This window comes from Styela clava, chromosome 13, assembly GCF_964204865.1.
Source record: "Styela clava chromosome 13, kaStyClav1.hap1.2, whole genome shotgun sequence".
Taxonomy (NCBI): Eukaryota; Metazoa; Chordata; class Ascidiacea; order Stolidobranchia; family Styelidae; genus Styela; species Styela clava.
The window spans coordinates 7,717,601-7,745,050 of record NC_135262.1 but is presented as its reverse complement, the minus strand read 5'-3'; the positions used below and the strand labels follow the sequence as shown (position 1 = coordinate 7,745,050).

Sequence of the window (27,450 nt, the reverse complement as noted above, 5' to 3'; positions counted from 1 at the left end):
TGTCAAAAATTGGAATTCGTGTAAATAATTTTAAATTGACAAGTCAGCCCTCCAGGTCAGGGGTTCCCCATTTTTTGCTATTGGGGCATAACCGAACTTGTTAAAATTATGCAGTGTGCACCAAGTAAAGAAAGTGCCGCTTAAGATTTTGATGAAACTCATTGCAAACATTTGTAAAGGCACAACCCGCCGCATTTCCTTTGACCAGTGATCAAGAGCTCGCTTCACAACAAAAGCTGTCTAAACATTTCCACATGAGTACCTACTGGAAAACCTTTTTAACAAGGTTTAAGGCTTTATTAATGGATGAGTGGGAGATAAGTGTAATGAACTAATATACATAATGCACAGCACTATTTCGACAAATGATAGTAGTTTAACCAGCGGATGGGTGATAAACCAATTGTCTTCTACAAAATTCGCTTCCACGCCAACAAGTGAGCCCATACTGAAGGACCTTAACAAATTTTATTTAAGACTTCGGTATGTGGGAAATCAGAAGTGGTTAGAAAAGAGTTGAGAAGCAGACGAAAATATGCCTTGTCTCAGTCGTGTCTATGTTTCTGCCATTTTTTAAATTAGTCGAGAGTAGTTTTCAAAAAAAGCAAGCTGGGAGTAAAAATAACATTTAATCACAAAATAAAATATAAATCCAGACCGGAATATGTCTAGATATCGTTGAATGAACAGCGAAAGATGCCATGTTTTCACGTTTTGTGGTTTGAATAGAGACATCTGGGCAAGCATTCCTGCATTGTGTGGTTTGTGCCGGTAATATGTTTTTGACTTCAGATGTATCCAATTTGATGATAGTGCCAGATAGAAGCCGCATTTTAACACATGGCAATTATACACACATATCCACTGTAGATACATTTTCTTGATTTCAATACGCACTGTCCAACTTTTAAATTTTTTGTAAGAGAAACGAGCGACAACTTTCTCAAATAACTAGTGCCTTCATCAAAAATATCATTCACTACACGATTCTTTGCCTTGTTCGTCCTTGATAACAACCCTGTATGCTTTAAAGTTAGTTGATGCTGCGAGTTTTCTAGCTTCATCAAGTTGACCGGCTTCTTCCAACTTCTGGATCTTTTTTAAAACTTTTCCCTCAGTAATGAGAGGACGTAATGCAATATAAGTTGAGAAACATGCAAATCCAGCCATAATGCCCATCATTACTCTTTGATCAAGCATGGTTTAGTATTAATTAATAATTTGAAACCATGACAGTAATTAAATACTGTAGAAATAATTTAATCAAATAGGTGACATGAGAACAGAACTGTCAATCCTAAAGCCAAGATTTATATACCGGTAAGTGGGAAGATGTAAATCTGAATCGAATTGAGAAATGCGTAAACATGTTTTTGTTGTTCCCTATGTTAATATTCAAATTCTATGAAAATTGTGGTCTCCATGCTGAGATGAATTCCCAGCAAGGCTTCAGATCTACGGTAAATAAATATTGAATATCTGATCATAAAATCAATTCATAGTATATTTTTATTATTATACACCATTAGTACAATTATCATTACTCTAGCCAGATCGCCAAAAACAAATATTGTACTATTCAGAATCCATGTTGTCAAATATGTTCTAAATTGCGTCAACACATAAAGGTTGGTCTGTGTTTGTATTTGAAGATAAACAGTATTTTGGATGGTTTTTCTTTTTTTTATTCTTTCCGAGACCTCAATTATAATTTTTCAAGTAAAACTATTCCAAATTATACTTGAAATCAAGAATTGATTGATGATATATGCCAGTCACTTCGATTTATTTTAGCCAATTACAATCCAACACCCATTAACGAAGTCACAACTCTGGTTGCAGGGTGGCGTTGTGCACATATTATTATTTTGTCCATGAGACGAATGCTCAAATATATATAGACACAAAGGTGGTACTGATATGGTAATACAACTTTTGAGCCACACTCAGTGAGATCACTTTTTGAAATACACACATGGGCACAATTTCACAAAGATACAGAACAGTGGCCAGAGAAAATTTGCAAATAAATGGAAGTAATGCCCTCTCTAAAACATAACCATCTTTACCAAATTTTTTTTGTCCCAACAATAGTACAATGCAATCTATATATCTCTTTTACGTCAAATAGTAAAAGTCTCAAAATGATAATACGTTAATCTTTCTATATTAATTCACTACCAAATTACGAGCGTGAGATATTCATATACCACAAAAATTTTATCATGGTAGTGTTATTAACATATGTACTCTCATGAATGGATAAAACGCTAGTATGTTAATTAAATGTCACTAAAACATGGTTGAATAAGTCTTTATTCAGTAATCATTAAGGACGAAAACTATTGCCTGGCTCAGGCTCCTCCAATGCAAAAATACTTTTGGATGAATTTTCGTTCAATTTTTTATCATGGTGAGTCAGACTTGCTTGATTTTTTATGTTTTGGTTTTTTCTTTAAAAATTTCAATTCTTTATGTTTAAATTCCTTTGGTTTTGCATCTTTTTTCCTTTTCTTAGTTTTGTGTTGATGCTTTTTATCATCATCATCATCAGAAATGTCTAATTTCTCTCTTTTTATGGCAATTAGAGGCATTTTCTTTACTTCTGCTCTGGGCTTCTCTTTATATTGTGGGGATTTCTTTCTTTCTTGCGGTGATGGTATATCAGGATAATGTACCTTTGGAGCAACACCCTCCTCTCTCATTTGACGAGTCAATTCATCCACGTCATCGTCATCTTTGGGGGGTTTATAATTGAGTACATGATCCACTTTAATTTGTCTTCCCTTAATTTTTGCACCATTCAAATTGTCGACAGCTAAGATAGTACTTCTTTGATCCTGGTAACATAAGAAAGCAAATCCTTTTGATTTTCCAGTCTTTTTATCTCGTATCATATTAATATTTACAATTTCACCATACTGTGAAAATACACATATAACATCACCTTCAGATAGTTCAAATGGTAATCCACCGGTATAGATCCAAGCGCTGTCTTTGTATTGCTCATGCCATGATGCTTTCGTCCCGGTTATACCAAGTCTTAGTTCACGATCATTCAAATCATTTAAGAGTCTTATCTTTGTTAAAATATTCATAATCTAGGATAAGAAGCTTAAATAAGATTATATAACAGCAAACAGGATTGAATGATAAATGGAATTTATTATGGAATAAATGCAATGGAATCAGGAATATTGATTTTCAAAGGAAATATGTAGCACTTGTCGTATTATTAAAAAATTAATAAATCAATTTCACAAAAGGCAATGCTTAAATATATGGACACAAAGGCCAAAGCGAAGTAGTATGACTATCTAATCTTTCACAGTACCGATACGATATTGTAGCCTCACCCACTGCAACTGACTACCATAACGCAACGATAGTTAATGCGACAATGTGCGCAAGTTTTTAATTTCGATGATGTCATCAACCCCGCAAAAAACGAATCCCAAACACAGCCCACAGAAACTTTCAAATTGAATAAAAGTAATAGCCTTCCAGCTACAACAACAATCATTAACCACTGAAAATTTCAAAGCAATTGGTCCAGTAATTAAAGAGAAAAGCGATTTTTCGCTTCAGAAAAGTTTTTGTTAAATGAGATTTTGATATATTTGAACTCAATTTAGTCACATTCAGCATCTTTGTGATCATACACATGGCTCTAATAGAGTTTGTACACAGAGAGAAATTTGATTGTTGAAGTTATATCATAAAACAATATAATTTGTAAATGAAGCAAGACGCAATAAGAAAAAATGTGCAATTAAGGAAATTATATACCAACCACTTTACGGCCGTATTAACCCAAGTAAGTACCCAAAATTATTAACACTTGAAACAATTTCTATTGCACTCATAACTTCCCTTTCCATGATATCACAACCAGAAATATTCAATTCGGCCATATAACTGACAATGAAGAAACAAGCTGATTGATAATAATATCAAACTTTGAAAGATTTTTTGGGTATATATAATTTCTCATTATCCTAATTATTCGTATAATCAATATTGGAGAATTTTGCTGGAAAACCTAGTTCGACGATCTTTGCCCTCATTTTTCATCTGGCTTCCAGCAGGCGTTGTCTAGCGCCCTACCACTCAGGTATACTGTCATTATTTTCAAAGGTATATTACAGGAGATGTCGCTGTCCAAAAAATTGTACTCTTCTTGTGAAAGGCTGAGAAGTAATTTTAGAGTTTTTCTCATAAAATGGATTCATAATATGTTTGATGAAAACTTCGTAAACGTCTGTAAAAAAGTTCTTGATGCCTTCTTCATTTCTTAGTTCGTGTAAAAGAAGAAATCTCATCCCGCTTGCTGTTACAAACGCAGAAACATACCAATCGTTAAATTTATCAACAGTTTTAAGATACATGTTATTGCTTCGCCACATGTGTTCGTCTACCAAATCTAAAGCGGCATGAGCGATAAACTGGTTCAAATGGCCATGTTCATCCTTTTTTGTACCAGCAGTCTTTGGTGATGTTATATCAGCTTCGAAGACGGGGTTATCACGATGGCCGACAATCACGAAATAATAACTTCCAGGCATTATTTATTAAATTAATGAATACAAATCTAACATGATAAAATAACAAGAGTTGTCATTAGTTGCCAGCATATACAAGCACAACAAACAGTATATACATTTATGTATATAATATAGTTAATTTGATAGAAAAATGAAATTCGATGAATCAAATGACAGTATTTTGTCAAACTATACAGATCATACTGGCCGGGTTAGTAAACTATACATCAAGTTATAAATCAAGGGTATTTTATAATAGCCCAAATTGTGTTGTTATGTCATAATGTAAGAACTGTTAGAAGAATCCAGTCTTCGTTTACATGAAATTATTACAATTCCACAAATGTGTTATTTAGGGAGAACAAGAAGTTATTGCTTTTTTTTATTTAAAATTTACTGTTTTGTAAAAGCGAAATTACAAACTATGACCAATTTTAATGCATGTTGTTTTTCCACAAGAAAAATCCATTTCAAATACAAAAAAATTTTCAGGGTCAGACTATGAGCCATCCTTAGTTGAGTTATTTATTCATAACGTTCCTGACAACAGATTACAAAAGAATTCAAAATTATAATAAAGTGAGATATATTTAATATTAACGCTCTTGGAGGACTGTGAAACACTACTAATATATAAAGCAAACTTCAAACTCTCAATTTCAGTAAATAATGTACACACAAAAAAATGGAAATTGATGAAATAGGTAAGAGCAAAAAAAATCATTGAATAATGACATGAAATGCAGTGAATATTACTAGCAATTACCATCACCAAGAAGAACTCTCAATGGAGCAAAAGACAACAGCAAAAACGATTTTTTTTATACAATTAAAACATGGTGCTGAGTCTTTAACTCTATCTTAAACTGAAAATATAAACAGCACTGATAAAAATAGTTACAAACATTGACCTACTAAGATCAATATATAGATTTGTCTTCCTATCAGTCAATTTTTGGGCATGTTACAATATCAAGAGAATATAATATCACTTGATGGTGAATAGTTATACCCTAAAATTACAGTAGTTTTATGACCCTTTTTAAACAATTATATAGTGAGAAGTTGAACTTTTGCTTTACTACAAAGTGACTATTAGAACTATAGTCAAAAAAAGAACAGTAACATAAATGCTTTTCAAAGCTGTTCTACAATTCCTTATTTACAAACATAAATTGCTAAATACAATAATCACAACAGTGACAAAAGAGACTACAATATGGATTGATTCAGAACTAAGCTCCCTAACTCCTTCTAACAAAAAAGATTAGTAACAGTAGAAGACAATTGAAATTCTATAGTTAACAATTCTGAATACAGATGGGACACAACCCAAAATGTGCGATGAAGGCCATACCATACATTACATGCTTCTCGTATATTGGACTCGTGTGTGAAATAAACACAGAAATATTTCAATTCGGTGAAGCAAGTAAAAAATTTACATACTGATATAGGGCTCTTATGTTTTATGACCAGTTTAACCCTCAAATTTATTTCGGAGTTTTTTAAAGAGATAAGGGTTTCTCATAACACAGAATTCATCCTAGTCCTAATTGAAAAGAACAATTCCATAGTATGGTAATAAAAGAACATATATACTTCCAATTCTAATAATAATATCAACATTTTATTCATAATCTGATAGTCATTACAACCTTGTTTCAAAATATATTGATTAAACTTGTGTCTATAGGCTATAGAACCTTGAATATCTGTTTTGAATGTACTGGTAATTAAATTATCAACAATACTCATTTAACAGGAACCTATAATGCATTGATCGAGTCCAAAAACACACATTCCAAATAGTTTATCAATAAATTTGGAAGATAATTAAACAGTTTCGATATTTTTCACTAAGAGCAAGAATGCACAAAATACGAGACATAACATAACAGAAAAAAAATCCAATGAAAACTTAAAAGTAAATAATTATATTTTTTGATAATGACATTAACTTGAAATCAATATTTTTGTTTTTTATGTCGAGGGGATTGGATTATTATTTAATAAATATGCATTAAAATAAAAATAGTAGGATTTTCAAATTTATCCAGGGGATAGAGAAGCTGATAATACAGACTCTCATTCGGTTACCGTTCCATGTCGGGTGTGGAACTACGTCTAAAGTCCAGAAACAAAAATAGCATGTTGGTATTCGGTGAAAACAAACAATACATTCCTAACAGTCACTAGCTTGATGAATATTGAGTGATCAGGGACAGACAAAAATGATACAAAAAAGAAGAACTCAAGAAAGATCCATTATTGGATTGCGCAACACCATGAGTTAGTTTTCTTAGCTTGTTTATAAAACATTTTTGATTGCATGCTAAGGTTATCCGATTTGGTGACTAAATCATCGAGCTTTTCTCCTCTCTGTAACAACGATTCCATTGTATCATGTAAAATAATCTTCGTCTCATCCAATTCATTTTGTACTCTTAACATTGCATCGGCTTGTTTTGGGTCTTGATATTTAGCCAACCAATTTGGGAGTTCTTCATATTGTATAGGAACACTAGGGGCCCCAGAACAATCTCTTATCGGTACTTTCGATTTAAAATCTTCACACAACTTCGACATGAGATTGAATACAACACGGCGAGGGTAATCGTGATCAGTTATTACTACAGCACCTAGGCGTTCCTCCGTTATATATACATGGCACATATAGTTCTGTTCTTTTACTGATTGTCTTTGATTAATTTGGGTTCTTTCAGCACATATTTGGGTTGTAAACTTCAGGAACTCAGCAACACTTGATCTTTGAAAGAATCCAAATTCTGTCACATCGTTTGCAGCTTTGAGTATGTTAACTTTTGATGGTGCTTTAAAGATGACGGATATAGAATATAACTTTACCATGATGCTTTTTCAAACACAATATACAGATATATATAACTGTAAAAGACAATATTGATATAAATCACAAATTGTGTAAAATGCTGAGTCCGAGTAGGTCCAATTATAACAGAATACAGTAACAAGGTATATCAAAAATTATAATATTTCCGGATTCTGTAATTAAAAATTATCAAAATACATTTTTACTAAGCAAAATTTATAATAAGAAAAATTCCGCAAATCATATGCTACTTCTGCTGCTTTAGACTGTTAGAGGTAGACTACCAGGTGGAATAAATAATACCAGAATACAGTATTAACTGGGTCTTACTACTTACTGAATACAGCGCGAAACACCGCAAAGAGCCAAAACAGCGCGAAACAGAGGAAAACAGTGCGAAACAGAAGGAAACCAGCGCAAAACAGAGGGAAACAGCGCAAAACAGGAGACGCAGTCATTACCGCCTCCTGCCACGAAAGTACCACGGCGCCTCTCGCCATGGTTTTATGGCGCTATTTCCGGTATATTTACAAGGTTATGTACCGGATTATAGGTCATCATGCGAAATTTTATCTACCTTTTTAGTGCTCCAGAAGTATGTGCAGCAATATGTTGCCCAACCTGAATCCGCTACACACACACACATACTATTTTCAGGTTGTGCGCCATCTTGGTGCACATACTTCTGGAGGTCCCTTTTTACCTAATCCTAAAGCCAACCATATCCATATGGAAAATGTTCTAAATTATGGTACCCAAAATGTGTCACCAGCAGGGGCAGACCTGCCATTACAGCATTACTGGCTACATACGTTGGTTTGTGTTTTTAATTTGCTGCCGTGGTACTCCAACTCAAAACAAGGTGCCCCGAACTCATTGCAAAATTTTCTGCTTCACACTGTTTCCCTCTGTTTTGTGCTCTTTCGCGCTGTTCCCCCACTGTTTTGCGCTGTATTCAGTAAGTAGTAAGACCGGTATTAACTTGCAATACCAAAAAAATGTATCCAACCAATGAAAGCTCAGATATTATTTATTGTCATTGTTGATAACTCAATTATGATGCTATTATATACCGGTAGCCATAGGTACCGGTACCGTTAGTCCTGTGACTGTAGTCAGACTACCATGCCATACAGAAACATACCGGTACCGGTAGGCCTACCGGTACCGGTACGGGACACGCTTATTCCAGTATTCTGTATTTATATACAGATATACCAGACAGGTACCGACTACCGATACGACCACTCAGCGTCTATGGTACAACCACTAACTGTAAAGCATTACGGCATTATCGGCAGAAAATACAAAAATGCGGTCATAACAATAGACCAAACCTGAAAACCTTCTGGGGTTTTTGAGGGTACTTACTATTTCACAAGACATAAAAAGTCCACCACTGCTGCGTTTCCGTCGTCAGGATCATATGAGAATGAGTATAAGAAACCAGCAACAACAAAGCTTTATGCAAGTACTATCGGTTTCGAGTTAAAAAAAATTATTTCGATTCCCGGTTCCCGGAAATTCCTACTTCAGCTCCGAACCCCCGAAGAAATCAAGTTTTGATAATATAAAAATATTACCAGTTACTTAACTTTTCTTAGAGAACCAGGTATATATGGGCTTTGTAGAGAACAATCTAAAATTTCGACTCCGGTTATTCTCAAATTGTCCTAGGTTTTAGTTGGCAAAATCCTGGTATATTTGATTCCGTTAGATGGAAGTAGAGGTGAGCAATAATTACAAATCAAGTACGTACTCTTGGTTACGAACATGTGCGCCATATGCCGATATGCCATTTTGTCAACTAGCTGACTAGTGGTTTCGAACTTGCAGGGCCAAGCTAATAAGTGGAATCTTTATGCAGTATGTCAGTAATTATATTAAAGTAAACTATCTTTGTTTATATCGGAACATTAGCTGTGAATCAAAATAAATTATACATTTAATACAGCAATATGCTAAAGCGAGAGATGGCAAGATGGAGCAAGAACTTAAAAAACTTACTGACTTGTTATACAGTTATAGGAATGAACGATTGTCTCATCTTGCATAACCAATGCAAATCTGTCAAGTTTAAAACTTTAACAAGGAATTCATTTAGAGATTTGAGCTTTTGGAGTTAACGATTCATGCAATTTTTTGTGCTCAACTTTGGATAATTGGTCACAATTTGACAATATAACGTAAATTGATGCTTCAACAATATCAGATTATATCTCTTGACATATCATTAGATAACAACGTATGCTTATACAGCCATACAGGGCCTTTGTTCGGAGGAAAAGGCATGAATAAGCATTGTCTGATTGTATAAATAATAAATCAGTAAATATATATTTCACTACTCTACAGTTTTTATATTAGTCTGGGTCAGGCCTGCACAACATACGGGCCGCATGCGGCCCGCTACATACTTCTGTGCGGCCTGTGGGTGATTTGGAAACACGCCACTTCTTGGGTCTAACAGTCAAAGCCGGCATTGTTATTTATGGAAGCGCACCGCTAGTCCGATCATATTCGAAATCGTGAGATTTATGTTTTGCACTAGTTTCAATAAATATCGAACCTTGTGTGAAATTTGTGTGCCCTTCGCGACCCTTAAAATTCGTCGCTCGACCTCTCGAGTGTTTGGGAAACGCTGATTCAGATAACTCGGTATTCAAACTGAATCACGCTTAAAACAATATCGGTATACAATCTCACACCCTTAGTGCATAATAGCAACCCTGTTAATAACCCTACTATTTTTTACTAGCAGTTTATGAAACTGAAGTTTCTGATTCAAATTTAGAACTTAAAAAACAATTCCTTCATTTATGAATGGTGCAGAAATTCTTGCACAAAAGATATTGCTATTTACTGTAAAATTTCAAAAAATTGGAGCAGATTTTGTAGAAAAATGTAATTTAACAGTTGAAAAAGTACAACAGAGGAAGATTATCTATTGCTACTAAACGGATTGTTTGTCTAGCCTACAATGGAAATATTCAATAATGGTAGATAGGATAGGATTTATATTTTTATCCCGGGGGGAGAGAAAAGCCGATGAGACGGCTTATCCGTATGGCGAACCACGGCCTCTCGTCCGGCTACCATTCCAAGTCAGGTATGGGATTAGTTATATTGTTTGTTTTTCGGAATCATGGACTTGGTGGTGGAGGAAGCCGTAACCGAACAGCGGTTACGTGAACCACCCAACGACGGCGAGGAGTCCAGCAATCCTCTCGCACATAACCATCCCTGCATGGGATTCGAACCTGCGAACCCACGCAGAGTAATTTGAGGTGCGGTGGCGAGCGTATTTCTAACGCTTAGCCAGTGTTGGGACGATTTTACAAAACTGAACATGAATAAAATATTTTCCCGCAGTCAGTTTATACTGCAACACGCAATACCTAATTCTAATAAAAAAGAAATATTGAAAGTGAAGGGTGGGTTTCCAAGGTATAGATCAGGGATGGCGAACCTTTTTCAATGAATGGGTCAAAAATTATATTTTTACCACGGAACGGAAGAGTGTGGGTCACAGTCTCACAGATATTCAATCCACGTTTGTATCTATAAGAAACTTGCTGCTGCATCTTATCTTGCAAAGTTTATGAGCTTCAGCTCGTGTTGTTCAGTTTTGAGCTTTTTTATTTTGAATTCTGGCCTTTATTTTAAGTCTAAAAGATTTTGTTTCCCAACGGCATTGTAGGCGAGAATCCAATAAAATGCAAATTACTATCTAGTTCTCGTATATCCTTCCAAAACAATCTGCAGTCTGCCTTTTGGTCATTGGTCACGGCCATTAGCTGCATAATGGTATACACGGCTGCAGATGTGCGTCCAAGATTAGGAGTTTCGAAAATTATCATATCGACACGAAATTGAATATGGAATTTGAGCCATCGCTTCCCTGGCTGCCCAACTGACGGTACATTATAATAGTTTACTTTATTAGAGCCGGTTTTATCGATTTTTATCACTAATATGTTAGTATGTTTTTGTTGGGTCACCGAAATAGTGCAGTGGGTCACTTTGTGACCCGCGGGTCAGTGGTTCGCCATCCCTGGTATAGATGAACCACTAAATACATATTTGCTATCTCATATGCCAGAACTGTATCTTGTTTTTACTCAAGAAAATAAGTTTATTCATATTTTTTAGCTCCCCAGTAATGGAAGTGTTATAGTAAATTTAACTGTTTCACAATATTATTTTGATTTGTAGTTCATCTTGTGAAATATGTATGTGGCAAAGTTTGCGGCCCACCGAGCCTTCAGATTTATGCTTGCGGCCCTCGTGGTAATTTGAGTTGTGCAGGCCTGGTCTAGGTCTATATAATATATGTTATGTTTTGTCCGCTTTTATTAATAGTTTCATAATATTTAATGGTATATTTCTAATAAATTTGTGCAATCGCATTTTTTTATTAACATACAAACATCTTCATATTGGATAAGCAGATCTAGAAATGAGCTTGCTTTCAAGAAAGTGGTTTAGTGCTTTGCGAACTAGATTACTTTTGGTAAATGGATTTCATACTACTGCAACAAACAATAAAGTGCAAGCAGGAAGAGTAAAGGGTTCCAAATTTAAAAATAAACCTGTAACATATGAAGAAGCTTTTAAACCTGAATATATTCAACATAGAAAAGGATGGTTATCATTCAATACAAGCAATCTTCACGGAGAAAGAAATGCTCACCAGATGGCGTACGAGGATCTTTTTATTCGACAATTTCTCAGCGGAACATTTCACAGACTAACTTTGTCAGAAGTGATTATTAAGCGACGTTTGAATATTTTAGAAATAATAGTTTTTGTGCAACAAATGCGCCCTCTAATGACATTTCAGCATCATGCTACATATGCCGAGGGAATTTTGTCGACTATTTTTGATTATAATGTTAGAATCCATTTATACATGAGTAGCAAGGAGAAAATGACTTATAAATATGTTTAAAAATTTATTCATCTGTTTTTCATTTTTCATGTCAGAAATTTTTTTTGCTAACCACAAACCATAACAACCAACACTTTTTGGCCCATGGTGTCAATAAAAATACCATTGATTCTTTTATGCGCCGCGTTTAGTAATAAAAAAGCCAGCGAATTGCTTTACAGTCAAATAATAAAAAAAATCACATTCTTTACTTCGAATCAATACGGTCATCATGAATGATACCTAGTTTGCGCCTTTGCTTGTAGCACCCAAAAAACGCTCCATTGCCCCTCAGAGATGAGGGAGGACAAATAACTAGTATGAAAAGTTCTATATCATTTGGTTCATTTTAATGCATTTCACATATGTAAAATATTGTATGTTCTGAAACGATTACATAAAATTTTAAAGTGAAATTAATCCTAAAGATTAATGCTACTCCCTAGCAAGAAGTCTGATAATCGAAGCCATTTCTATATCATGACTGCAACAATATCATGTGCTTGATAAATTTTACTTTCGTAGAACATGGAATATGTCATGATTTGTTGCACATTCAATGGGTGTACCGTGTACATTATTACTAAGAGGGGGATATGAAAAAATTAGGTTTAATGGTTATTCGGTGCTCCAGAAGTATGTGTACCAAGATGGAGGTGACTACCGTAAATTTGTTCGCCTATTTTACATCAAGTTGTGTGAAGAGACTGAAACCTATGGGCATGGGGATTATTCACATGGCTATCACAGACAGTCTCGAACTCGTAATAGAACTAAAATAAGGAAAATCGAAATAAAATTATGGCCTAACCTGGTACACACACTACGGGAGAATATGTATGATACTTTCGATTGTAAACTATTTAATATAGTATACGTTTTCCTCTTGTTTTTAGTGCTTGTATCATAGATATATAAATATTCATAAATGTTGCAATCATGACAACAGTAACAAATGCAGATATTACAAATTTAACTTCGAAACGTAAAGGCTCGACATTTCTTGGTTGGGCCAAAGATCCTGGTTCAGACTTTGTTGTCTTGGCGTTCAACTCCAGTCTTAGTTCAGTTCAGGTAAAATGAAATTTTGAATTTGAATAACCGATACTACAATTTTGGGCATTAGCCTTGATTTCAGATTTCTTTCAAATTTTCAATTACTAATATTGGATTGAAAAGTTCAAAGTTCAATTTGTATGATTGCAAGTTTAAATTTAAAACTAGAAACTATATCATGATGATCCAAAATAAAGCAATTTGAGACATCTGCGGGGTGCCACGCTGGGCAAATTTGAGTAGTTATTACAAAATCCTTGGTATTCTTAGAATAAAAGATCTATATTTTTATGAAATGGGAAGGCTCATATATCAAGCGGTAAATAGCACTGCCCCTAGCGTGATACAACAATATTTTGTTACAACAAAAAAATGCACATACATATGATACTCGTTCATTTCGAAAGGGAGGATTATTTGTACCACGATTTTCATCCTCGCGGGCCCAAAATTCCATGAAGTACCGGGGGTGTGAGTATTTGGAACGATATTGACGAAAATCTAAAAGAAATTTCCAGTTTCAAGTTTTTTCCAAGAAGTATTTCCAGTCTTTTCTGAATAAGTACTGATTCATAACTTTTCAACTTGTACGTTTTTATTTTTTTGTGATATAAAATTAAACGCTTTTTCTTGCCGCTTCTATTCTAAATTTGTCTCAATATGTGTCACATTACTTTTGATGCTTGATTGTTAGTTACAACAAGTTAAAATGTTTTATAATTGGTATAATATAAAATGTAAACTGTCAACCTTTTTTATGCCAGGAGAGTTGTTTCGATTTAGTGACAGTATGGTCCTTCCAATCTCCTATCAATTCCGTTGTTAGTCGATTATTCTTCTTTTACTTATTGAATGTTGTTGTTTGTGTTTGATTTGTTGGCTAATGACTGGGTGATGAATAAACTTCTATCTATCTATCTATCTATCTATCTGATACCCACTGCTGTGAAACTGCTTTTAGCTTTTTATTTTTTGTAAGCTATGGTGCTATCCTGATTTCAAACCAGTTACCCAGCCTTGCAGATGACATAGTACAAAAGCACCATCGGGTGTCAAAATTACATTTACAAGAAATTTCATTTCTATGAATTCACGATGCTCTGATTTCATTTTCCTATTGAACGACCCTTTTCAGAATATATTTGATATTACATAAACCTGTGTTTCAGTGATTATATCTTTTATTTTATGTTGCATTTTAGGTGAATGACAACAGAGTGATTAAAACATGGTCTTGTACGAGAGGACGTAAAAACACAAGTTCAGTTGTATTTGATTCTGAAGAAAAAGAATTTGTTGTCGTACAAAATGAAAAAGTTTTGAGAACTTTCAAAGAAACTAATCTTGACGATGCTATGACTTTTACGGTGAATTTTTTTTGCTGAAAATTATCAAAGCAATATTACATGTAATAAATAATAAAAAAGCTCCTTTGATACACTTGTTAAACTTTATTTCTGTTTAACATCAGTGACTTTGTATTCATGAAAACGTTTTAGATGTGCCGAATCATTACTATAAACGAATCTTTTATCATCAAAAATCCTTTTTATTTTAGCTGAAACACAAAATCCACTGCCTCGTTCAATGCCAAGGCCATAAGACATTTGTGTTGTTAGACGATGGATCATTATTTCATCTACATTATGTATTGGAAGATCCACAAGAAATCTTTCCAGATGCTTCAATCAAGTTGAAAATAAAGGAAATTATGTCCGTTTCATCATTTGTGAAAAAGGATGGAAATTTGTGCATCTGTTCCATCTGTGATGTTGAAAACAATGTGAGGATATGTGTAAAAAATTATTTGATTAATGTGGCTATGTTATGGCTTAAATAGCATATAATAGCCACCAGGTATATTCGTGTTGAGCATAAATAAAGCACAACTGGTTTTATTAAAACGATGTAATTTACTGACATTTCGAATTTCTATGTAGAAAAACTTTATCAGGGTTATATAGGGCAGGGAAAAAGGAAAAATTATTAAGGTGAAAAAACTTTTAGCCTTTTTTTTCATATCGTGTCCTGATGAAGTTTTCCTGCATAGAAATTTGAAACGTCGGTAAATCACATCAATTCATCAACACCAATTGTGATTTAATGGTTGGTGTATTGGGTTAGGTGTTGGGAAATTCTTGCCATTGCACCCCCGATCACCCCGGTTTGGAGGTTAAATCTTGTAGGGGTTAATTACCTGTGAGTGGATTAATCAATATCATCGCTGCGTGGTACACTTATTGACTGTTTACAATTGACTAAGACTCCTGTGTCGGGGAAATACATTTTCGATAACAAAAACTTTAATGTATTCAAGTCATCTTTAATGGACTGCTAAAATGCTCATTAGACTCGACTTTTTTTTGAGTTGCTGCTGTAGAAAATTTTGACTTGAATTATTCTGATTTGAGGTAATTTTTGGGAGCGATACTCGAGTGTCAAGACATAATTATGGTAATCGCCCTAATTTATTACATTTTAGGCTCACAACTAGGCTCAACAACATAATTAATTAATCGCAGGTACAAACGCAGTTACAAGTTAACTATTTGATTTAAAAGAGTCTAGCTGCACACTGACACAAATCAATTTTTTCATCGATAATCAAGTTTAAATTGAATTTTCAACTATTTTTTTAGGAATACGCTATCTTAGCAAGCTCGATTCATTCAGAGGAAAATGAAGTCAGCCATTGTATAAGGACTCTTCAATATGAAGGTCGAAAACTCAAAGCAACATCAGAATTTCATGAAAGTGCAACACCAGTGATCACCACTGTCTGTATGTCTTTTTATTCTCAGCGAGGAAGAGTTGGTTAAACGAGTCATAAAAATTCAAATATTTTCTTACACAGGGAGTGATGGATCTCTTTGTCTTCTTTGTGTTTCTGTAATCAACAACGAAATCAACATTCAACTGGATAAAGTTACAACAGTAGAGGTATGGTGAAGGCTATGACACACATAAGAATTGGTTAAAACATAAGAAATGGATGGGAATATCGGGTTATGCCTCAATTTTTTTAATTATCCTGGTAATATGAAAGGTTTATAAGAACATGATGATAATTGAGTTCGTTTCTTATTAAAGCATGCACAACTACAGCTGTTATCATTTGTGCATTTTTAATAATATGTCTTGACTCTGCAACTCCAAAATGTGATGTCCCACTTGCACCCTTTTTAGCACACTTGTCCTACTCTTTGGAGTTGGGTGAGATATATATTTATATATATGTGGGGAAAATGGATAAATTAATCATATGGAGTGGGGTAAATATAATATTTTGACAAAAGGGTGAGGATTAGGGTATTCGTTGGAAGTGAGATCCATACAGGTGGGACTGAACATTTTTAATAAGATCACGTTAATAAGTTATTTTAATAATATTGCAAATCTTCGTTATGGAGCTATATCATGACAGCAGCTTTGAATAACTTTTGTTATTAATCAACATAAACAAATATGTTTATCAACAATCATGTTATTTTTATAGATTGATGAAAACGTTCAAATGACCTCGTTATCTTCCGATCAAGTCGCTGTGTTATGCAAAGGTGCAATTTCATTATTTTGGGATATTTTTCAGGAATATTATAATATAATGTGTCAATTTATGCATTCTAAGTACAATGAATTTTATGATTAATTATAATTTGATTAAAATTAGTCAAATATTTCATATTGCATTCCAGGACAAAATGTTCACATAATAGACTTAAAATTTGGAACAACGATTCAGAAAATGGAAATCGGCTGCAATGTGGCGAAGGTGAGTTGGTTCGTTGCATAAATTTTCAATATTATCAATACATCGTAGAACATTCAAACAATTCTGATTAGTTTACAAGTAATTGAATCGAACTACGAATACCGGATCTTCATCTTGTCTTATTTACAGTTTTCTGGTCAACTAAAACAGCTTTTATAGCGTGAGGTTTATCGCTATATATTGCCTAACCAGTTGCATTCTGATAGGAAAGGGTTTCATTCTTTTGAGGAGAGAAAATATGGTAGGACTGCTTTATGATATGGCATACCACCAGGGACAGACATCCGGGGGTATGAGGGGAGTGACCCCATTAATCAGTTATCAAAATTATCATTATTCGAAAGGTGTGATAGCGGTAAGTCGCGGCGGGAACAATGTTGTCAGACCGCAGAATATTAAGTTGCTTTTCTGGACGCAATTTTTTGGCCTGATTTGGGCGGCAATGCTTAATTTATTTTTTTAGGGTCAGTTTATTTTCGCATATGTCTTTTCAAACATGATTTGTGTAAACTTTATTTCTAGATTGATATATTTTATATTGTATTTACGCCTGCCAATCATGTTAAATAATTGACTTTGGACTGCCAGATGTTGTTTGTATTATACTTTATGAAAAATGTGACTGGTGCCATGAAGCAATCCATACTTCTGCCTGTTATCGATAAAGATAACGGCTACTGAGTCTCCCAGGTCTTTCCTTAATGAAATGAAGTAAATGGAGCTCTTCTCAACCTAACCTAGAACTATCCCTTTTTCATTACATTTTACTCATCCCGACCTAAGCGGGAACACACCACCTTCTACATTATTAAATAATTTTTATTCATCCTAAACCATAACATCTGTTCGGTAGGTAAATTGCCTGGATAGATTTTATTTGATCCCAAATTTCATCTCCTGGGGTTTGGAGGTTTCAATATTTATTTTTGAATTTGAGGTAAAGAAAATACTAACATATTAAATTAAGACTCGTAATATATGATTTGAAACGGCACGGTACAAAATAATTTAGGAATGGTATTGAAGTTCAGCAAGTAGTATTTAGCAAGTTTCATATTTTTATTAGATTTGTTCGTTTCATATATGTTTTTGCAATGTTACAATAATAGTTATAAAAAGTTATTGATATTGAGCAAGAGCAGATCGATAACTTATTAATGTAGTTCTTATCGCCAGTTTTCAGCTTAGAGATCACAAACCAGGAAATTGATTGATTGAATTCAATAATATCTTTATGGACATTTCCTCTTTGAGGAAATAAAAAGAAATATAAATTAATTCATTGTTTGTCTGTATTATTAGTTCGAGACGTGTTTTCGTTGCTACCACTTCTACCATATTTATAGTTTGAAAATGAAGTTAAAGAATGTAAATTATCGGCTCTTAGACGATAATGACTTCAGTGAAGTAGCTAGTCTAATTGCGAATGACTATTTACCGAATGAACCTATTCTAATAACGCTAAATTCAACTAAAAAGGATGCAGAAAAACTAACTGAAATTGAAGTAAAACCAGTTTTAATGCTCAATGCTTCTTATGGTGCTTTTGACACTGAATCAGGAGAATTAGTTGGTATAAGTATCGTTGACATTGGAAAATACAAGAAATCTGAATCTCACAATTCAGATGTTCCATTGTGTATAAAACAGTTTATTGGAATTGATGAAGTGCTTATTGGAGGAAGTTTAAAAGAATATTTTGGTACGAACAACTACGCATATTGCTCAATTTTGTGCACAAAACATGAATATACCAAACAAGGAATTGGGACTGAATTGTTAAGAAGAACAAATAAAAATGCAAAGAATAAAAAATGTGAAAACATTTGTGTGATTACATCGAGTTACTATTCTGAAAAAATTGTTCGAAAGATCGGATATGATTCAATGATAACGGTTGATTATAAAGATTACGTTGATCCATCAACTGGTAACAAAATATATGCTAACATACCAAGTCCCCACGAAAGAATAACATTATGGGTGAAAACATTTGACGAGAATAATGGAATGAAGATGAAAGATGTAGAAAACTTTGTATCGTCAGACTTCAATCATTCCTAAATACAACCAGTTTTACCAGTTTGTGTTCACATGAACTTATATTTGTAGAATTTGGTTTGTTTTCTGTTTTATTAATCTCCACTTATTAGACGTGAAGACAAATGGTTTGTTTTGCTTAATTATTGTTGTTACGGCCATTGTTGTTGTTGTGAAGAAAATAATTTCTCTTTTGTGTTATTCTTTCGTTATTGTATTTGTGTGTGTGAAAATTTAAATATATAATATATATCATATGGACAGAATAAATAAATGAACGAGAATATCGGTCAGAGACCGAAGACTTATTGATCGAGAGTTAGGGGATCCCCCAAAACAGCGCTCTTACTTCATAGTGACACCTTGTGTCCCATCACTAATTAATTAATAACTCGTTAATTATACTACATAATTCATCCAAAATCAATAGGCTTCTGGTACGACATATGATGAATGCACATGCAAAATCTGGAGCAGATTCAATCTCGCTTTCGTAAGATATCGCGTGCATCTAACAGACAAACAAACAGACAGACAGACAAATACCTATCAACATACTTACCGATTAAAATCTATAAGTAATAATACCTCTTTGGGTATCACACCTAGTACAACTTAAAAATCTACAATATAATATACCACAGTATAAACATCTATAACACCTGTATAACAACAATGTATCACAGTATCACAAAAATTACTACAATTAAGACTAGACAAATTATGACTAGTGGAAAGGACATTACCCAAATAGTATTGCTAACCCATTTAATACACAAATGTCGAAAACTAGACTATCTAATTCTCTCCAATATCATATTTGACAATTCCCAGTATTGTCCAAGTGTCCTTGGTTGGACACCTGGGAATCTCTGTATTCATCCAAATTGTGTTTGAAAATATTCACAGAAGCACTTGACCTCACATTTAATGGTAAGCTGTTCCAGTATTTTGGGACCCTGTTCCCAAAAAAGTTCAACTTTGAATGCTGATTTTGCCCTATGACAAGGTTACCAGTTCTAGAAGACTTTGAAAAATTGTTGCCCATATGTACAAAAACCATCTAGTATTTTGAAGGCTTCTATTAAGTCACCTCTCATTCTTCTTTCTAATAATGTTGTCAGTCTCGAAGCCTCCAAACGGTTCTCATAACTCTGTCCTCTGCAGCAGCTTATTTGTGCTGTAAACTTCCTCTGAACTGCTTCTAGATTCATTATATCGCCCCATAATGAGAACGATAATTACATGAACGATAATTACAGAATTTAATTGTCTAGTTTTAATGTTGAAATTTAATGTGCACAGGATTTTCGGATTACAAGAAACTTCTTTATGACAAAGTTAATGTATTTTATCTATATTGAAAGGATATTTTGAAATAAAGAAAACATTCTATTATGTTTGTGATGATGATTTTTATCCTAAAATACTATAGAAGTAATAAATTGATGGCAATTCACCTAACTTGAAAAATGGACTTCTGCTTAAAAAAGTGCAGATTAGTATAGTATGCATATTCTAGCTGTGTTTCCCAAGTGTGATCGAGCTTGAGACTTAACTTTGAAATTTGCTGGAGCTAGGACTTGACTTGTGACTCTAAGGACGTTGAAATTGACTTATCAATTATCTGTATCAGTTCTCTTTTTGATCCTTTTACCAATAAAAATACAAATTCTTACATATTTGGAATATGGTTAGAAGTGGTTCCATTGAATACATCCTATTCCAAATGAAAAATGAAAAAACATACAATGATACAAACATATTATATTGACAACACAACCTATTTTTAAGTCCTGATTGGGTGTAATTATTTATCTACTATTTCAAAAACACTTCTACAATGATCATTCTATACATATGCTATACGTAAAATATTACATTTGATTTTTTGTGAACACTAGTTACAATATGAAATGATAAAATACATACAGTATGATAAAATAACATCAAAAGAAGATTTCTCAAATATATGAACACTAACACTTTCATGGGAATTGAGATCAAACAGTAAAATTAAAAGAAGATATGAATAATATCTTTCTAGTGATCTCCTCTTCCATCTTTAGGTATTAAAAATTTGATATAGATTGATTCGGTAGACTTGAGAGGAGTGATTTTTTTTCACCACAATTTACCAGATCAACAATCATTAAAAATTACAGAAAACTAAATGACAAACCAAAGCCTAGATTAAAAAAAGACCATGCGCTAGTTTCAATAAACACAAACCAATTAAACTGATCATATTTAGGAATGATTGATTCATTCTTTTATCTTGATTCATTCCTTTAATCTATTCCAGACAAGTTTTTCACTCAGAATGTTACAGCCTTGTGGGGACTTGGAATGTTAGCATATATTTTGTCATCGATTGATGGATCAATGTAATCTTTATAACCAATCGTTTTCATTGAGTCATATCCAAGCTTTCGAACCGTATTTTCAAAGTAGTAACTTGATGTAATCACACAAATCTTTTCATATTTTTCATTCTTTGTAGTTTCATACGTTCTTCTTAACAATTCAGTCCCAATTTCTTGTCTGGTATGTTCATGTTTTGTTCACTAAAATTCACAAATGGCACCATTGTTCATATCAAAATAATCTTTTAAACTTCCTCCATCGAAAACAATACTTATTTCAACCATCTCTCCTGATTCTGTTTCAAAAGCACCATAAGAAGCCTGAAAACGTAAAGTTGGTTTAACAGCGATTTCCGCTAGTTTTTTCAGCGTCTTTTATATTTGAATTCGGCATCACAACAATAGGTTCGTTTAGTAAATGGTCATTTTTAATTGGGTTGGCCACTTCACTGAAGTCATTTTGGTCTAAAAAACGATAACTAAAAGTATACGTAGTAGCAGTTTTAACAAATTAAACACGCCCTGAACTGATGAAATGCTCATCTAAAAAATTCAATATGTTATGCTTTTTCTTTTTTGAAATATTCAACTAAATTGGTGATGAAGGATGAAAATGTGATTGACATTAATTTCCTGTTAGAGGAAGTTTGCTTAAAACTATTGAATTCAATCAATATTCCTGGTTTTGTTATCATCTTTTGTCAGATCGAAGCTGAAGATTGATCACCGGTTGACAACCTTTAATTTCAACATTGCTCTAGCATATTTCAAGTTATTACTGAAACCTTTTTTCATTTTTTTTAATACAACATTGTTCAATGATTCTTTTTCTACTGGAATTTTTAAACTGTGCCCATGGCTGCTATTATACCCTTGATAAGCCACTATATACAGAAGCATTCGATATAAAGTATGAGTATAAAGTAAAGCAACTAATTAACGAGGCTCGCAAGCCAAAACAATCTCCCACACTTGATTTAAAATAATCCTTTTTTATTTTTTTCAGATGACAACAATTGAAAATTTCATCTTGTTGGATACTCCAAATCATGTTAAAAAACTTCCCTTCACTTCAAATCCAGTTACTCTATCGAGTGTTATTTTAAAACAACGTCAAGGCCAGCAAACATGTCAAGTTCATTGTGCTAAATGGACAGATCAACCAAAACAAACCTTGTTACTAAATGAGAAAGATAATAACCTGTTGGAAATATTATTAAAAGTAAGTTAAAGGATTTTAGTATTTCACATTTCCAATTCAAACAGGCTCTTGGATACATACCGTGCATCCTTTTTTCTTGAAGCTTAGCCTGGCTAACTTAGTGCAAATCTTTCTAAGGTGGAGAAGATGGAATTTGAGCTGGAAATCATTACCTTATAATGCTTTGCAGTTTGGCGTATCCGGCAAGTGCTCTGTTGGTTTAAAAACAACATTAGATTTTGGTTAAGATTGCAAATCCTGAATTCTGCTCCACTTTTTTGGTATTAACATAACATTACATTAAATTTTAGACAGAACAAGAAGCAAATTTTGACAGAACTTGGACCAAGTTTTGGAAGGGAAAATCGCAAGATAATAAAAAACAATTTTCCAGATCGAATACCATGAAGGAAATCTTGAATAGATTTGGAACAGACGAGAAGAAAAAAGTTTTCTGGCCTCGTTCAACTATCTTGGAAATTGTGTCAACTGGTTGGATTAATGGAGGGTATTATATAAGATTCTCTTTTGCTGATCTATTTCGGGTAATTGAATTCAAGAGACAAAAAAGAAGGCTTTGTACGCCAAAAATCTCGCTGTAAAAATTTGGTTGCTGGATTTACGGTATAAGTTTTTTTCAACCTGATATCGAACAATTTATTGTGGCTCTCGAGCGGCTTCACATTTAATGCATAAAAAGTAAAAACAAAAAATGCTCATAAATTTATTATTATCTACGCATGGATGTATGTTGTAACAATAGATGTTGTACATCGTTTGTTTTGTAGTAACTAGCGCAGGCAAAAGCACATGTCTGATGTATGTCGTTTACTTGCAGAACGTGCCTTCCGTTAGTTGTAGTTGACACAACAATCGGAGCTGCGCGTGCATCATAATTTGAAGTTTATTGTGGCAATTGTTTATGAGAGGAAATTAATGTGGCCCGCATGCTACTGTGAATGTGCATATTTGACACAGTAGTACATAAAGTTTGCCGACCACTTATCTACAGACTTGCCATATGTCCCACTTAGTTTTCCACATTCCGATTTTTCTGTGCTCAGTTTTGTTTACAAAATAGCACCTACACAATGCATCAAACTAAAAATTTACTTTGATATAATATTAATAATAGTAGCATGCCGATGTCTTCTCAGCCAATCTTTACTATTCTAGATGGTGTGATAAAATATTTCAAGAAATATACAAGATGGAAGATTGGGATTTACTTCAAGAGTGTTTGAAAAATTTGACCGACATCCCGGAAACTGTTCTAGTACAATGTCTGACTTTAATCGCTGCAAAAGCGTGAGTTAATATATTTGTTTGCTGATTCGTTTTCTCATTTCCTATCCAAGCAAGCTACTTCTAAAATATATATGCAGTCGTTTTGTTAATGGGGGGTATACAAAAATTGAAAATTTGTGACGTCATATTTAGTATTTTACTCAATGAGGAGAATTTTTTGTGTTGTCATGTCAGATTTCCATCTTTGCTCATGGTCGTCCCTAGGGGTGCCGAGGGCTCAGGACCCAGTTTGAGGAACCCTGGTTTACAACAACTGAAAATGTAACCCCGAAAAAAGTCGAATAGTATAAAGTAAAAACCCATTAAAAAAGATAAATATAGATTTACCGTAACAATTGCGCTGTTTTGTTGTTATTTTCAAGGTCTGAAGACATTACCCTGGATACCATACAATACAATGATTCTGCGAAGAAGGATAAAGATCTTGAAAACAATGGAGAACAACTTGATTTTTCTTTGTTTCCACAGCATTTATATTCGTGCATGTATCCTTTATAAAAATTAAGCAAAGATGTCTATTTGAAGATGAATATGTACAAAATTATTTTTGTAAATATGGCTCAAATTTTTTGGAAATGTCCGCAGAATTTCAGCTGGAAATCACAACAACAAGTTTGTTTATTATTAAACTTTTGCTCTGAACAAGGCCCTGTTGAGCTGCCACTGATATCTGATGGAATACAAGGAACTATTGTATTCGGAAAGGACCAGAATCGTCCGAGATAGGCATTGCCTACACTCTGGGTAAGATGGTGGGCATGGGATTTGGAACAAAGACTTGCAACTAGTAATGCCAACACAGTTAAATCTAGCGCATCGGTTCTACAAACCTATTAAAAATCGCTAGAGTTATTGATAAGTGGTTAAAATTTGAATGATGCTGTTTTTGCTTTTGAGTTTGAGTGGTGAAGTGTGTTGTGTATCTACACAAAAATAATATTTTTTTTGTTTTTCCTGTAGTTAATGGGCCACACAATTTTATTTTGGAACCAAAGCGGGCCACGAATAAAAAAAGGTTGAGAACCACTGGACTCTAGCATTTTAACTGCTGAGCCATTGCGCTTCATTTTTGGCACATTTCAATCATAACTTTGCAAGTCTTATAAATGATCATAGGCCATTGTCCAAAAGCACATTGTTTTCTCCTTGACTAATAATTTACAGAAATGAAATTTTACAGCTACCATATTCTGAGAACGCATTGAGAAAAGAACTAAGCTCTGTGCCATTCAATGCAATATTGGTAAGTTTTTGGTTATTGAATTGCAAATTTTACCAGGAGTATTTTTTTTTTTTAAATATATTCCAAATGTTTTTAAATCTTTTTCCCAATATGCAGTTGCTAACGAGATAATTTGTGAGATTATTTGAATTTGAAGGAAGTCAGAAATATGTTATTTTTTTGTATTTTTTGGATCCTTTATTGCATTTTGTCAGTTTTTTTGTCTCACTTTCAATTTCACAATTGTTATTCATTCATCGGACATGATGTGTGCATAATGGATTGTTTTTCTAAATTGTTGTTATTTCTGGGGACAGAATCAGAATTTTCAATAGTTTTTTCGAAACACGATTTTCAAAACCATTTGTTTGGCTTACTATCAATACTCCTTTCTCCAAATAAACCAACCAGCATAGATGAAAATGCACGCTGATATATATGGGATGACTTCCTTAGTGAAGATAGTATGCACTATGCAGAGGATAGTGTTAGATATCAGCCCTTGTTCAGAGTAAAGCTTGAGTAAGCGGCGTATTACAACATATTACAAAGAAAATTGGCCTTCACCTCTGGAATTAAAATTTGGGCTGGCTATGTTCTCGGCATGGGGTCATATTTTCAAAACTTCACACTGTTTTGACATTTGATTTTATAGAAGATTGTGCTGCATCTCACTAATCTCTTGGAAAACATATTTCTCGGATCAGAATCCCCTACACTGAATCAGGTAACTGCCATTCTTTTTACCTGTTAATTTTTCTGAATTTTAAAGTTCAAATATTCAGGTCAACATTGTAAATCAGTATTTCAGTGTATTGTTTTACCTAATACACAAACACAATTTGATTTTGTGAGACCACTTTAACTAATGAAAATTGAATTTGCATACAGCATGATTAATTTTATCATTCATTTGATGTTTACATCTGGTAATAATATAACAATATGTCAGCAAAGTAGAAAATAAATTAAAGTAACTTATGAAAGAACTGGGTAGTCCATGGGTTCCAAAACTTTTCAAAGTCTCAATGTATGGGAAAGAAAAATTCATTATCGTAACATCGAATTATATTTTTTAATGCTGTGTGGTAGAAAATATGTACCGTAATCAAAATGATGGTTCGAAATAAGTAAACCTAGTTGTAATTGCCAACTCGCAAAAACAGTTTTAAAAAAGAGTCAAATTCGGCAATGGTGCAGTTGAGTTAAAGGCTGGTGTAATATCCATTAGGCAATGCCGAACCACAAAGATGTTGGTCTTTCTGAGATGTTTTATTTCCTCGCTTGACAATGGCAACTTGTGTAGGTAGATACAGTATAATAAAAATACTGTAGTTCTAATCTAACTGTTGCCACATAATGAATAATTCTTTGGGAAACTGAATAATATTTTGTGACGTACTATTTTGCACATTGTAAGGACCAGTTTGGAAACTACTTTTGTAGTCAATTAGTGGAAATTTTCAAGTTTAGATCCTTTTTTTCAGGTCATAAGTTGGCTTGGGATGATCATCGATGCACACTTATCTGAAATTATATTGTTGGAAGATTCCTGGCCCGCGATATCTAAACTACAAGAAGCTGTCGACTTGCAGGTATAATACTTTTAACAATTTTGAGATTCATCAATATTCTATCGAGGTTGCAATTGCAACATTGAAAGTGTAATTGTATTCTCGACTTTCTAATAATAATTTTAGCTTGTAAAAAGAACTTTTATTATTTTTCCACAGAGTAAAGTGTTTACAGAATTGACTACAGTATCAAGACTTCTAACACAAATTCAATCAAAGCTGCCTGCTGGGAAGAAATCAAAAGAATTGTATACAGTTGAAATCATGAAATTTTGAATAAATGACGTTTCGACAAATATCTGTTTCAAATTAGATATGTCTTGGTTGTGAGAGTAGACATCCATACTGAAAAAGTTCTAGTGTCCAAGTTACAGATGAGATATAAGTCCATGTGTTAAACGGCTAGCGTCATTTATGCGGCCTAATTAGCTGACTAGGATTGATTGCATGGGTCACCACTGGGGTTTTGAATGTGCTGCTAATACAGCACCAATCCTTTCCCGATAAATTCCTCCCGTTGCTTTGAGCTCATCATGAAATGTGATAGATACTACACCAAACACAAAGTAATATTTCGCCTCCAAAA

The 27,450-nt window shown here is 33.6% G+C and overlaps 5 protein-coding genes across 6 annotated transcripts; 2 read left to right on the top strand and 3 right to left on the bottom strand.

Moving 5' to 3' along the window:
* Positions 1 to 1,844: 1,844 nt before the first annotated feature.
* LOC120333155 (RNA-binding motif protein, X-linked 2-like) lies at positions 1,845 to 4,137 on the bottom strand. Of its 2 annotated transcripts, XM_039400517.2 has the most exons (2): positions 2,948 to 4,137; positions 1,845 to 2,840 (listed from the first exon to the last, which is right to left on the bottom strand). In XM_039400517.2, the coding sequence occupies exons 1-2, from the start codon at positions 3,008 to 3,010 to the stop codon at positions 2,409 to 2,411; spliced, it is 495 nt and encodes a 164-aa protein (XP_039256451.2). In that variant the 5' UTR covers positions 3,011 to 4,137; the 3' UTR covers positions 1,845 to 2,408. The 2 variants fall into 2 exon arrangements, with proteins under 2 accessions (XP_039256451.2, XP_039256450.2); XM_039400516.2 differs by having other exon boundaries at positions 1,845 to 4,137.
* A 5-nt stretch (positions 4,138 to 4,142) lies between these two features.
* LOC120333132 (trafficking protein particle complex subunit 2-like) lies at positions 4,143 to 4,565 on the bottom strand. The gene has a single exon (XM_039400481.2). It carries the CDS (start codon positions 4,563 to 4,565, stop codon positions 4,143 to 4,145), a length of 423 nt encoding a protein of 140 aa, XP_039256415.2.
* A 25-nt stretch (positions 4,566 to 4,590) lies between these two features.
* Positions 4,591 to 8,900, bottom strand: LOC120333156 (synaptobrevin homolog YKT6-like). Its single transcript, XM_039400519.2, has 2 exons — positions 8,767 to 8,900; positions 4,591 to 7,451 (listed from the first exon to the last, which is right to left on the bottom strand). The coding sequence occupies exon 2, from the start codon at positions 7,413 to 7,415 to the stop codon at positions 6,813 to 6,815; it is 603 nt and encodes a 200-aa protein (XP_039256453.1). The 5' UTR covers positions 7,416 to 7,451; positions 8,767 to 8,900; the 3' UTR covers positions 4,591 to 6,812.
* A 3,444-nt stretch (positions 8,901 to 12,344) lies between these two features.
* LOC120332572 (nucleolar protein 11-like) lies at positions 12,345 to 27,160 on the top strand. The gene is made up of 15 exons (XM_039399841.2): positions 12,345 to 13,399; positions 14,584 to 14,748; positions 14,940 to 15,164; positions 16,021 to 16,162; positions 16,236 to 16,321; positions 16,878 to 16,938; positions 17,077 to 17,153; positions 22,566 to 22,781; positions 23,072 to 23,268; positions 23,937 to 24,068; positions 24,431 to 24,553; positions 25,233 to 25,311; positions 25,946 to 26,017; positions 26,778 to 26,885; positions 27,024 to 27,160. Exons 1-15 carry the CDS (start codon positions 13,265 to 13,267, stop codon positions 27,138 to 27,140), a joined length of 1,935 nt encoding a protein of 644 aa, XP_039255775.2. The 5' UTR covers positions 12,345 to 13,264; the 3' UTR covers positions 27,141 to 27,160.
* LOC120332573 (uncharacterized) lies at positions 17,224 to 19,910 on the top strand. The gene has a single exon (XM_039399842.2). The coding sequence runs from the start codon at positions 18,507 to 18,509 to the stop codon at positions 19,215 to 19,217; it is 711 nt and encodes a 236-aa protein (XP_039255776.2). The 5' UTR covers positions 17,224 to 18,506; the 3' UTR covers positions 19,218 to 19,910.
* Positions 27,161 to 27,450: the final 290 nt, after the last annotated feature.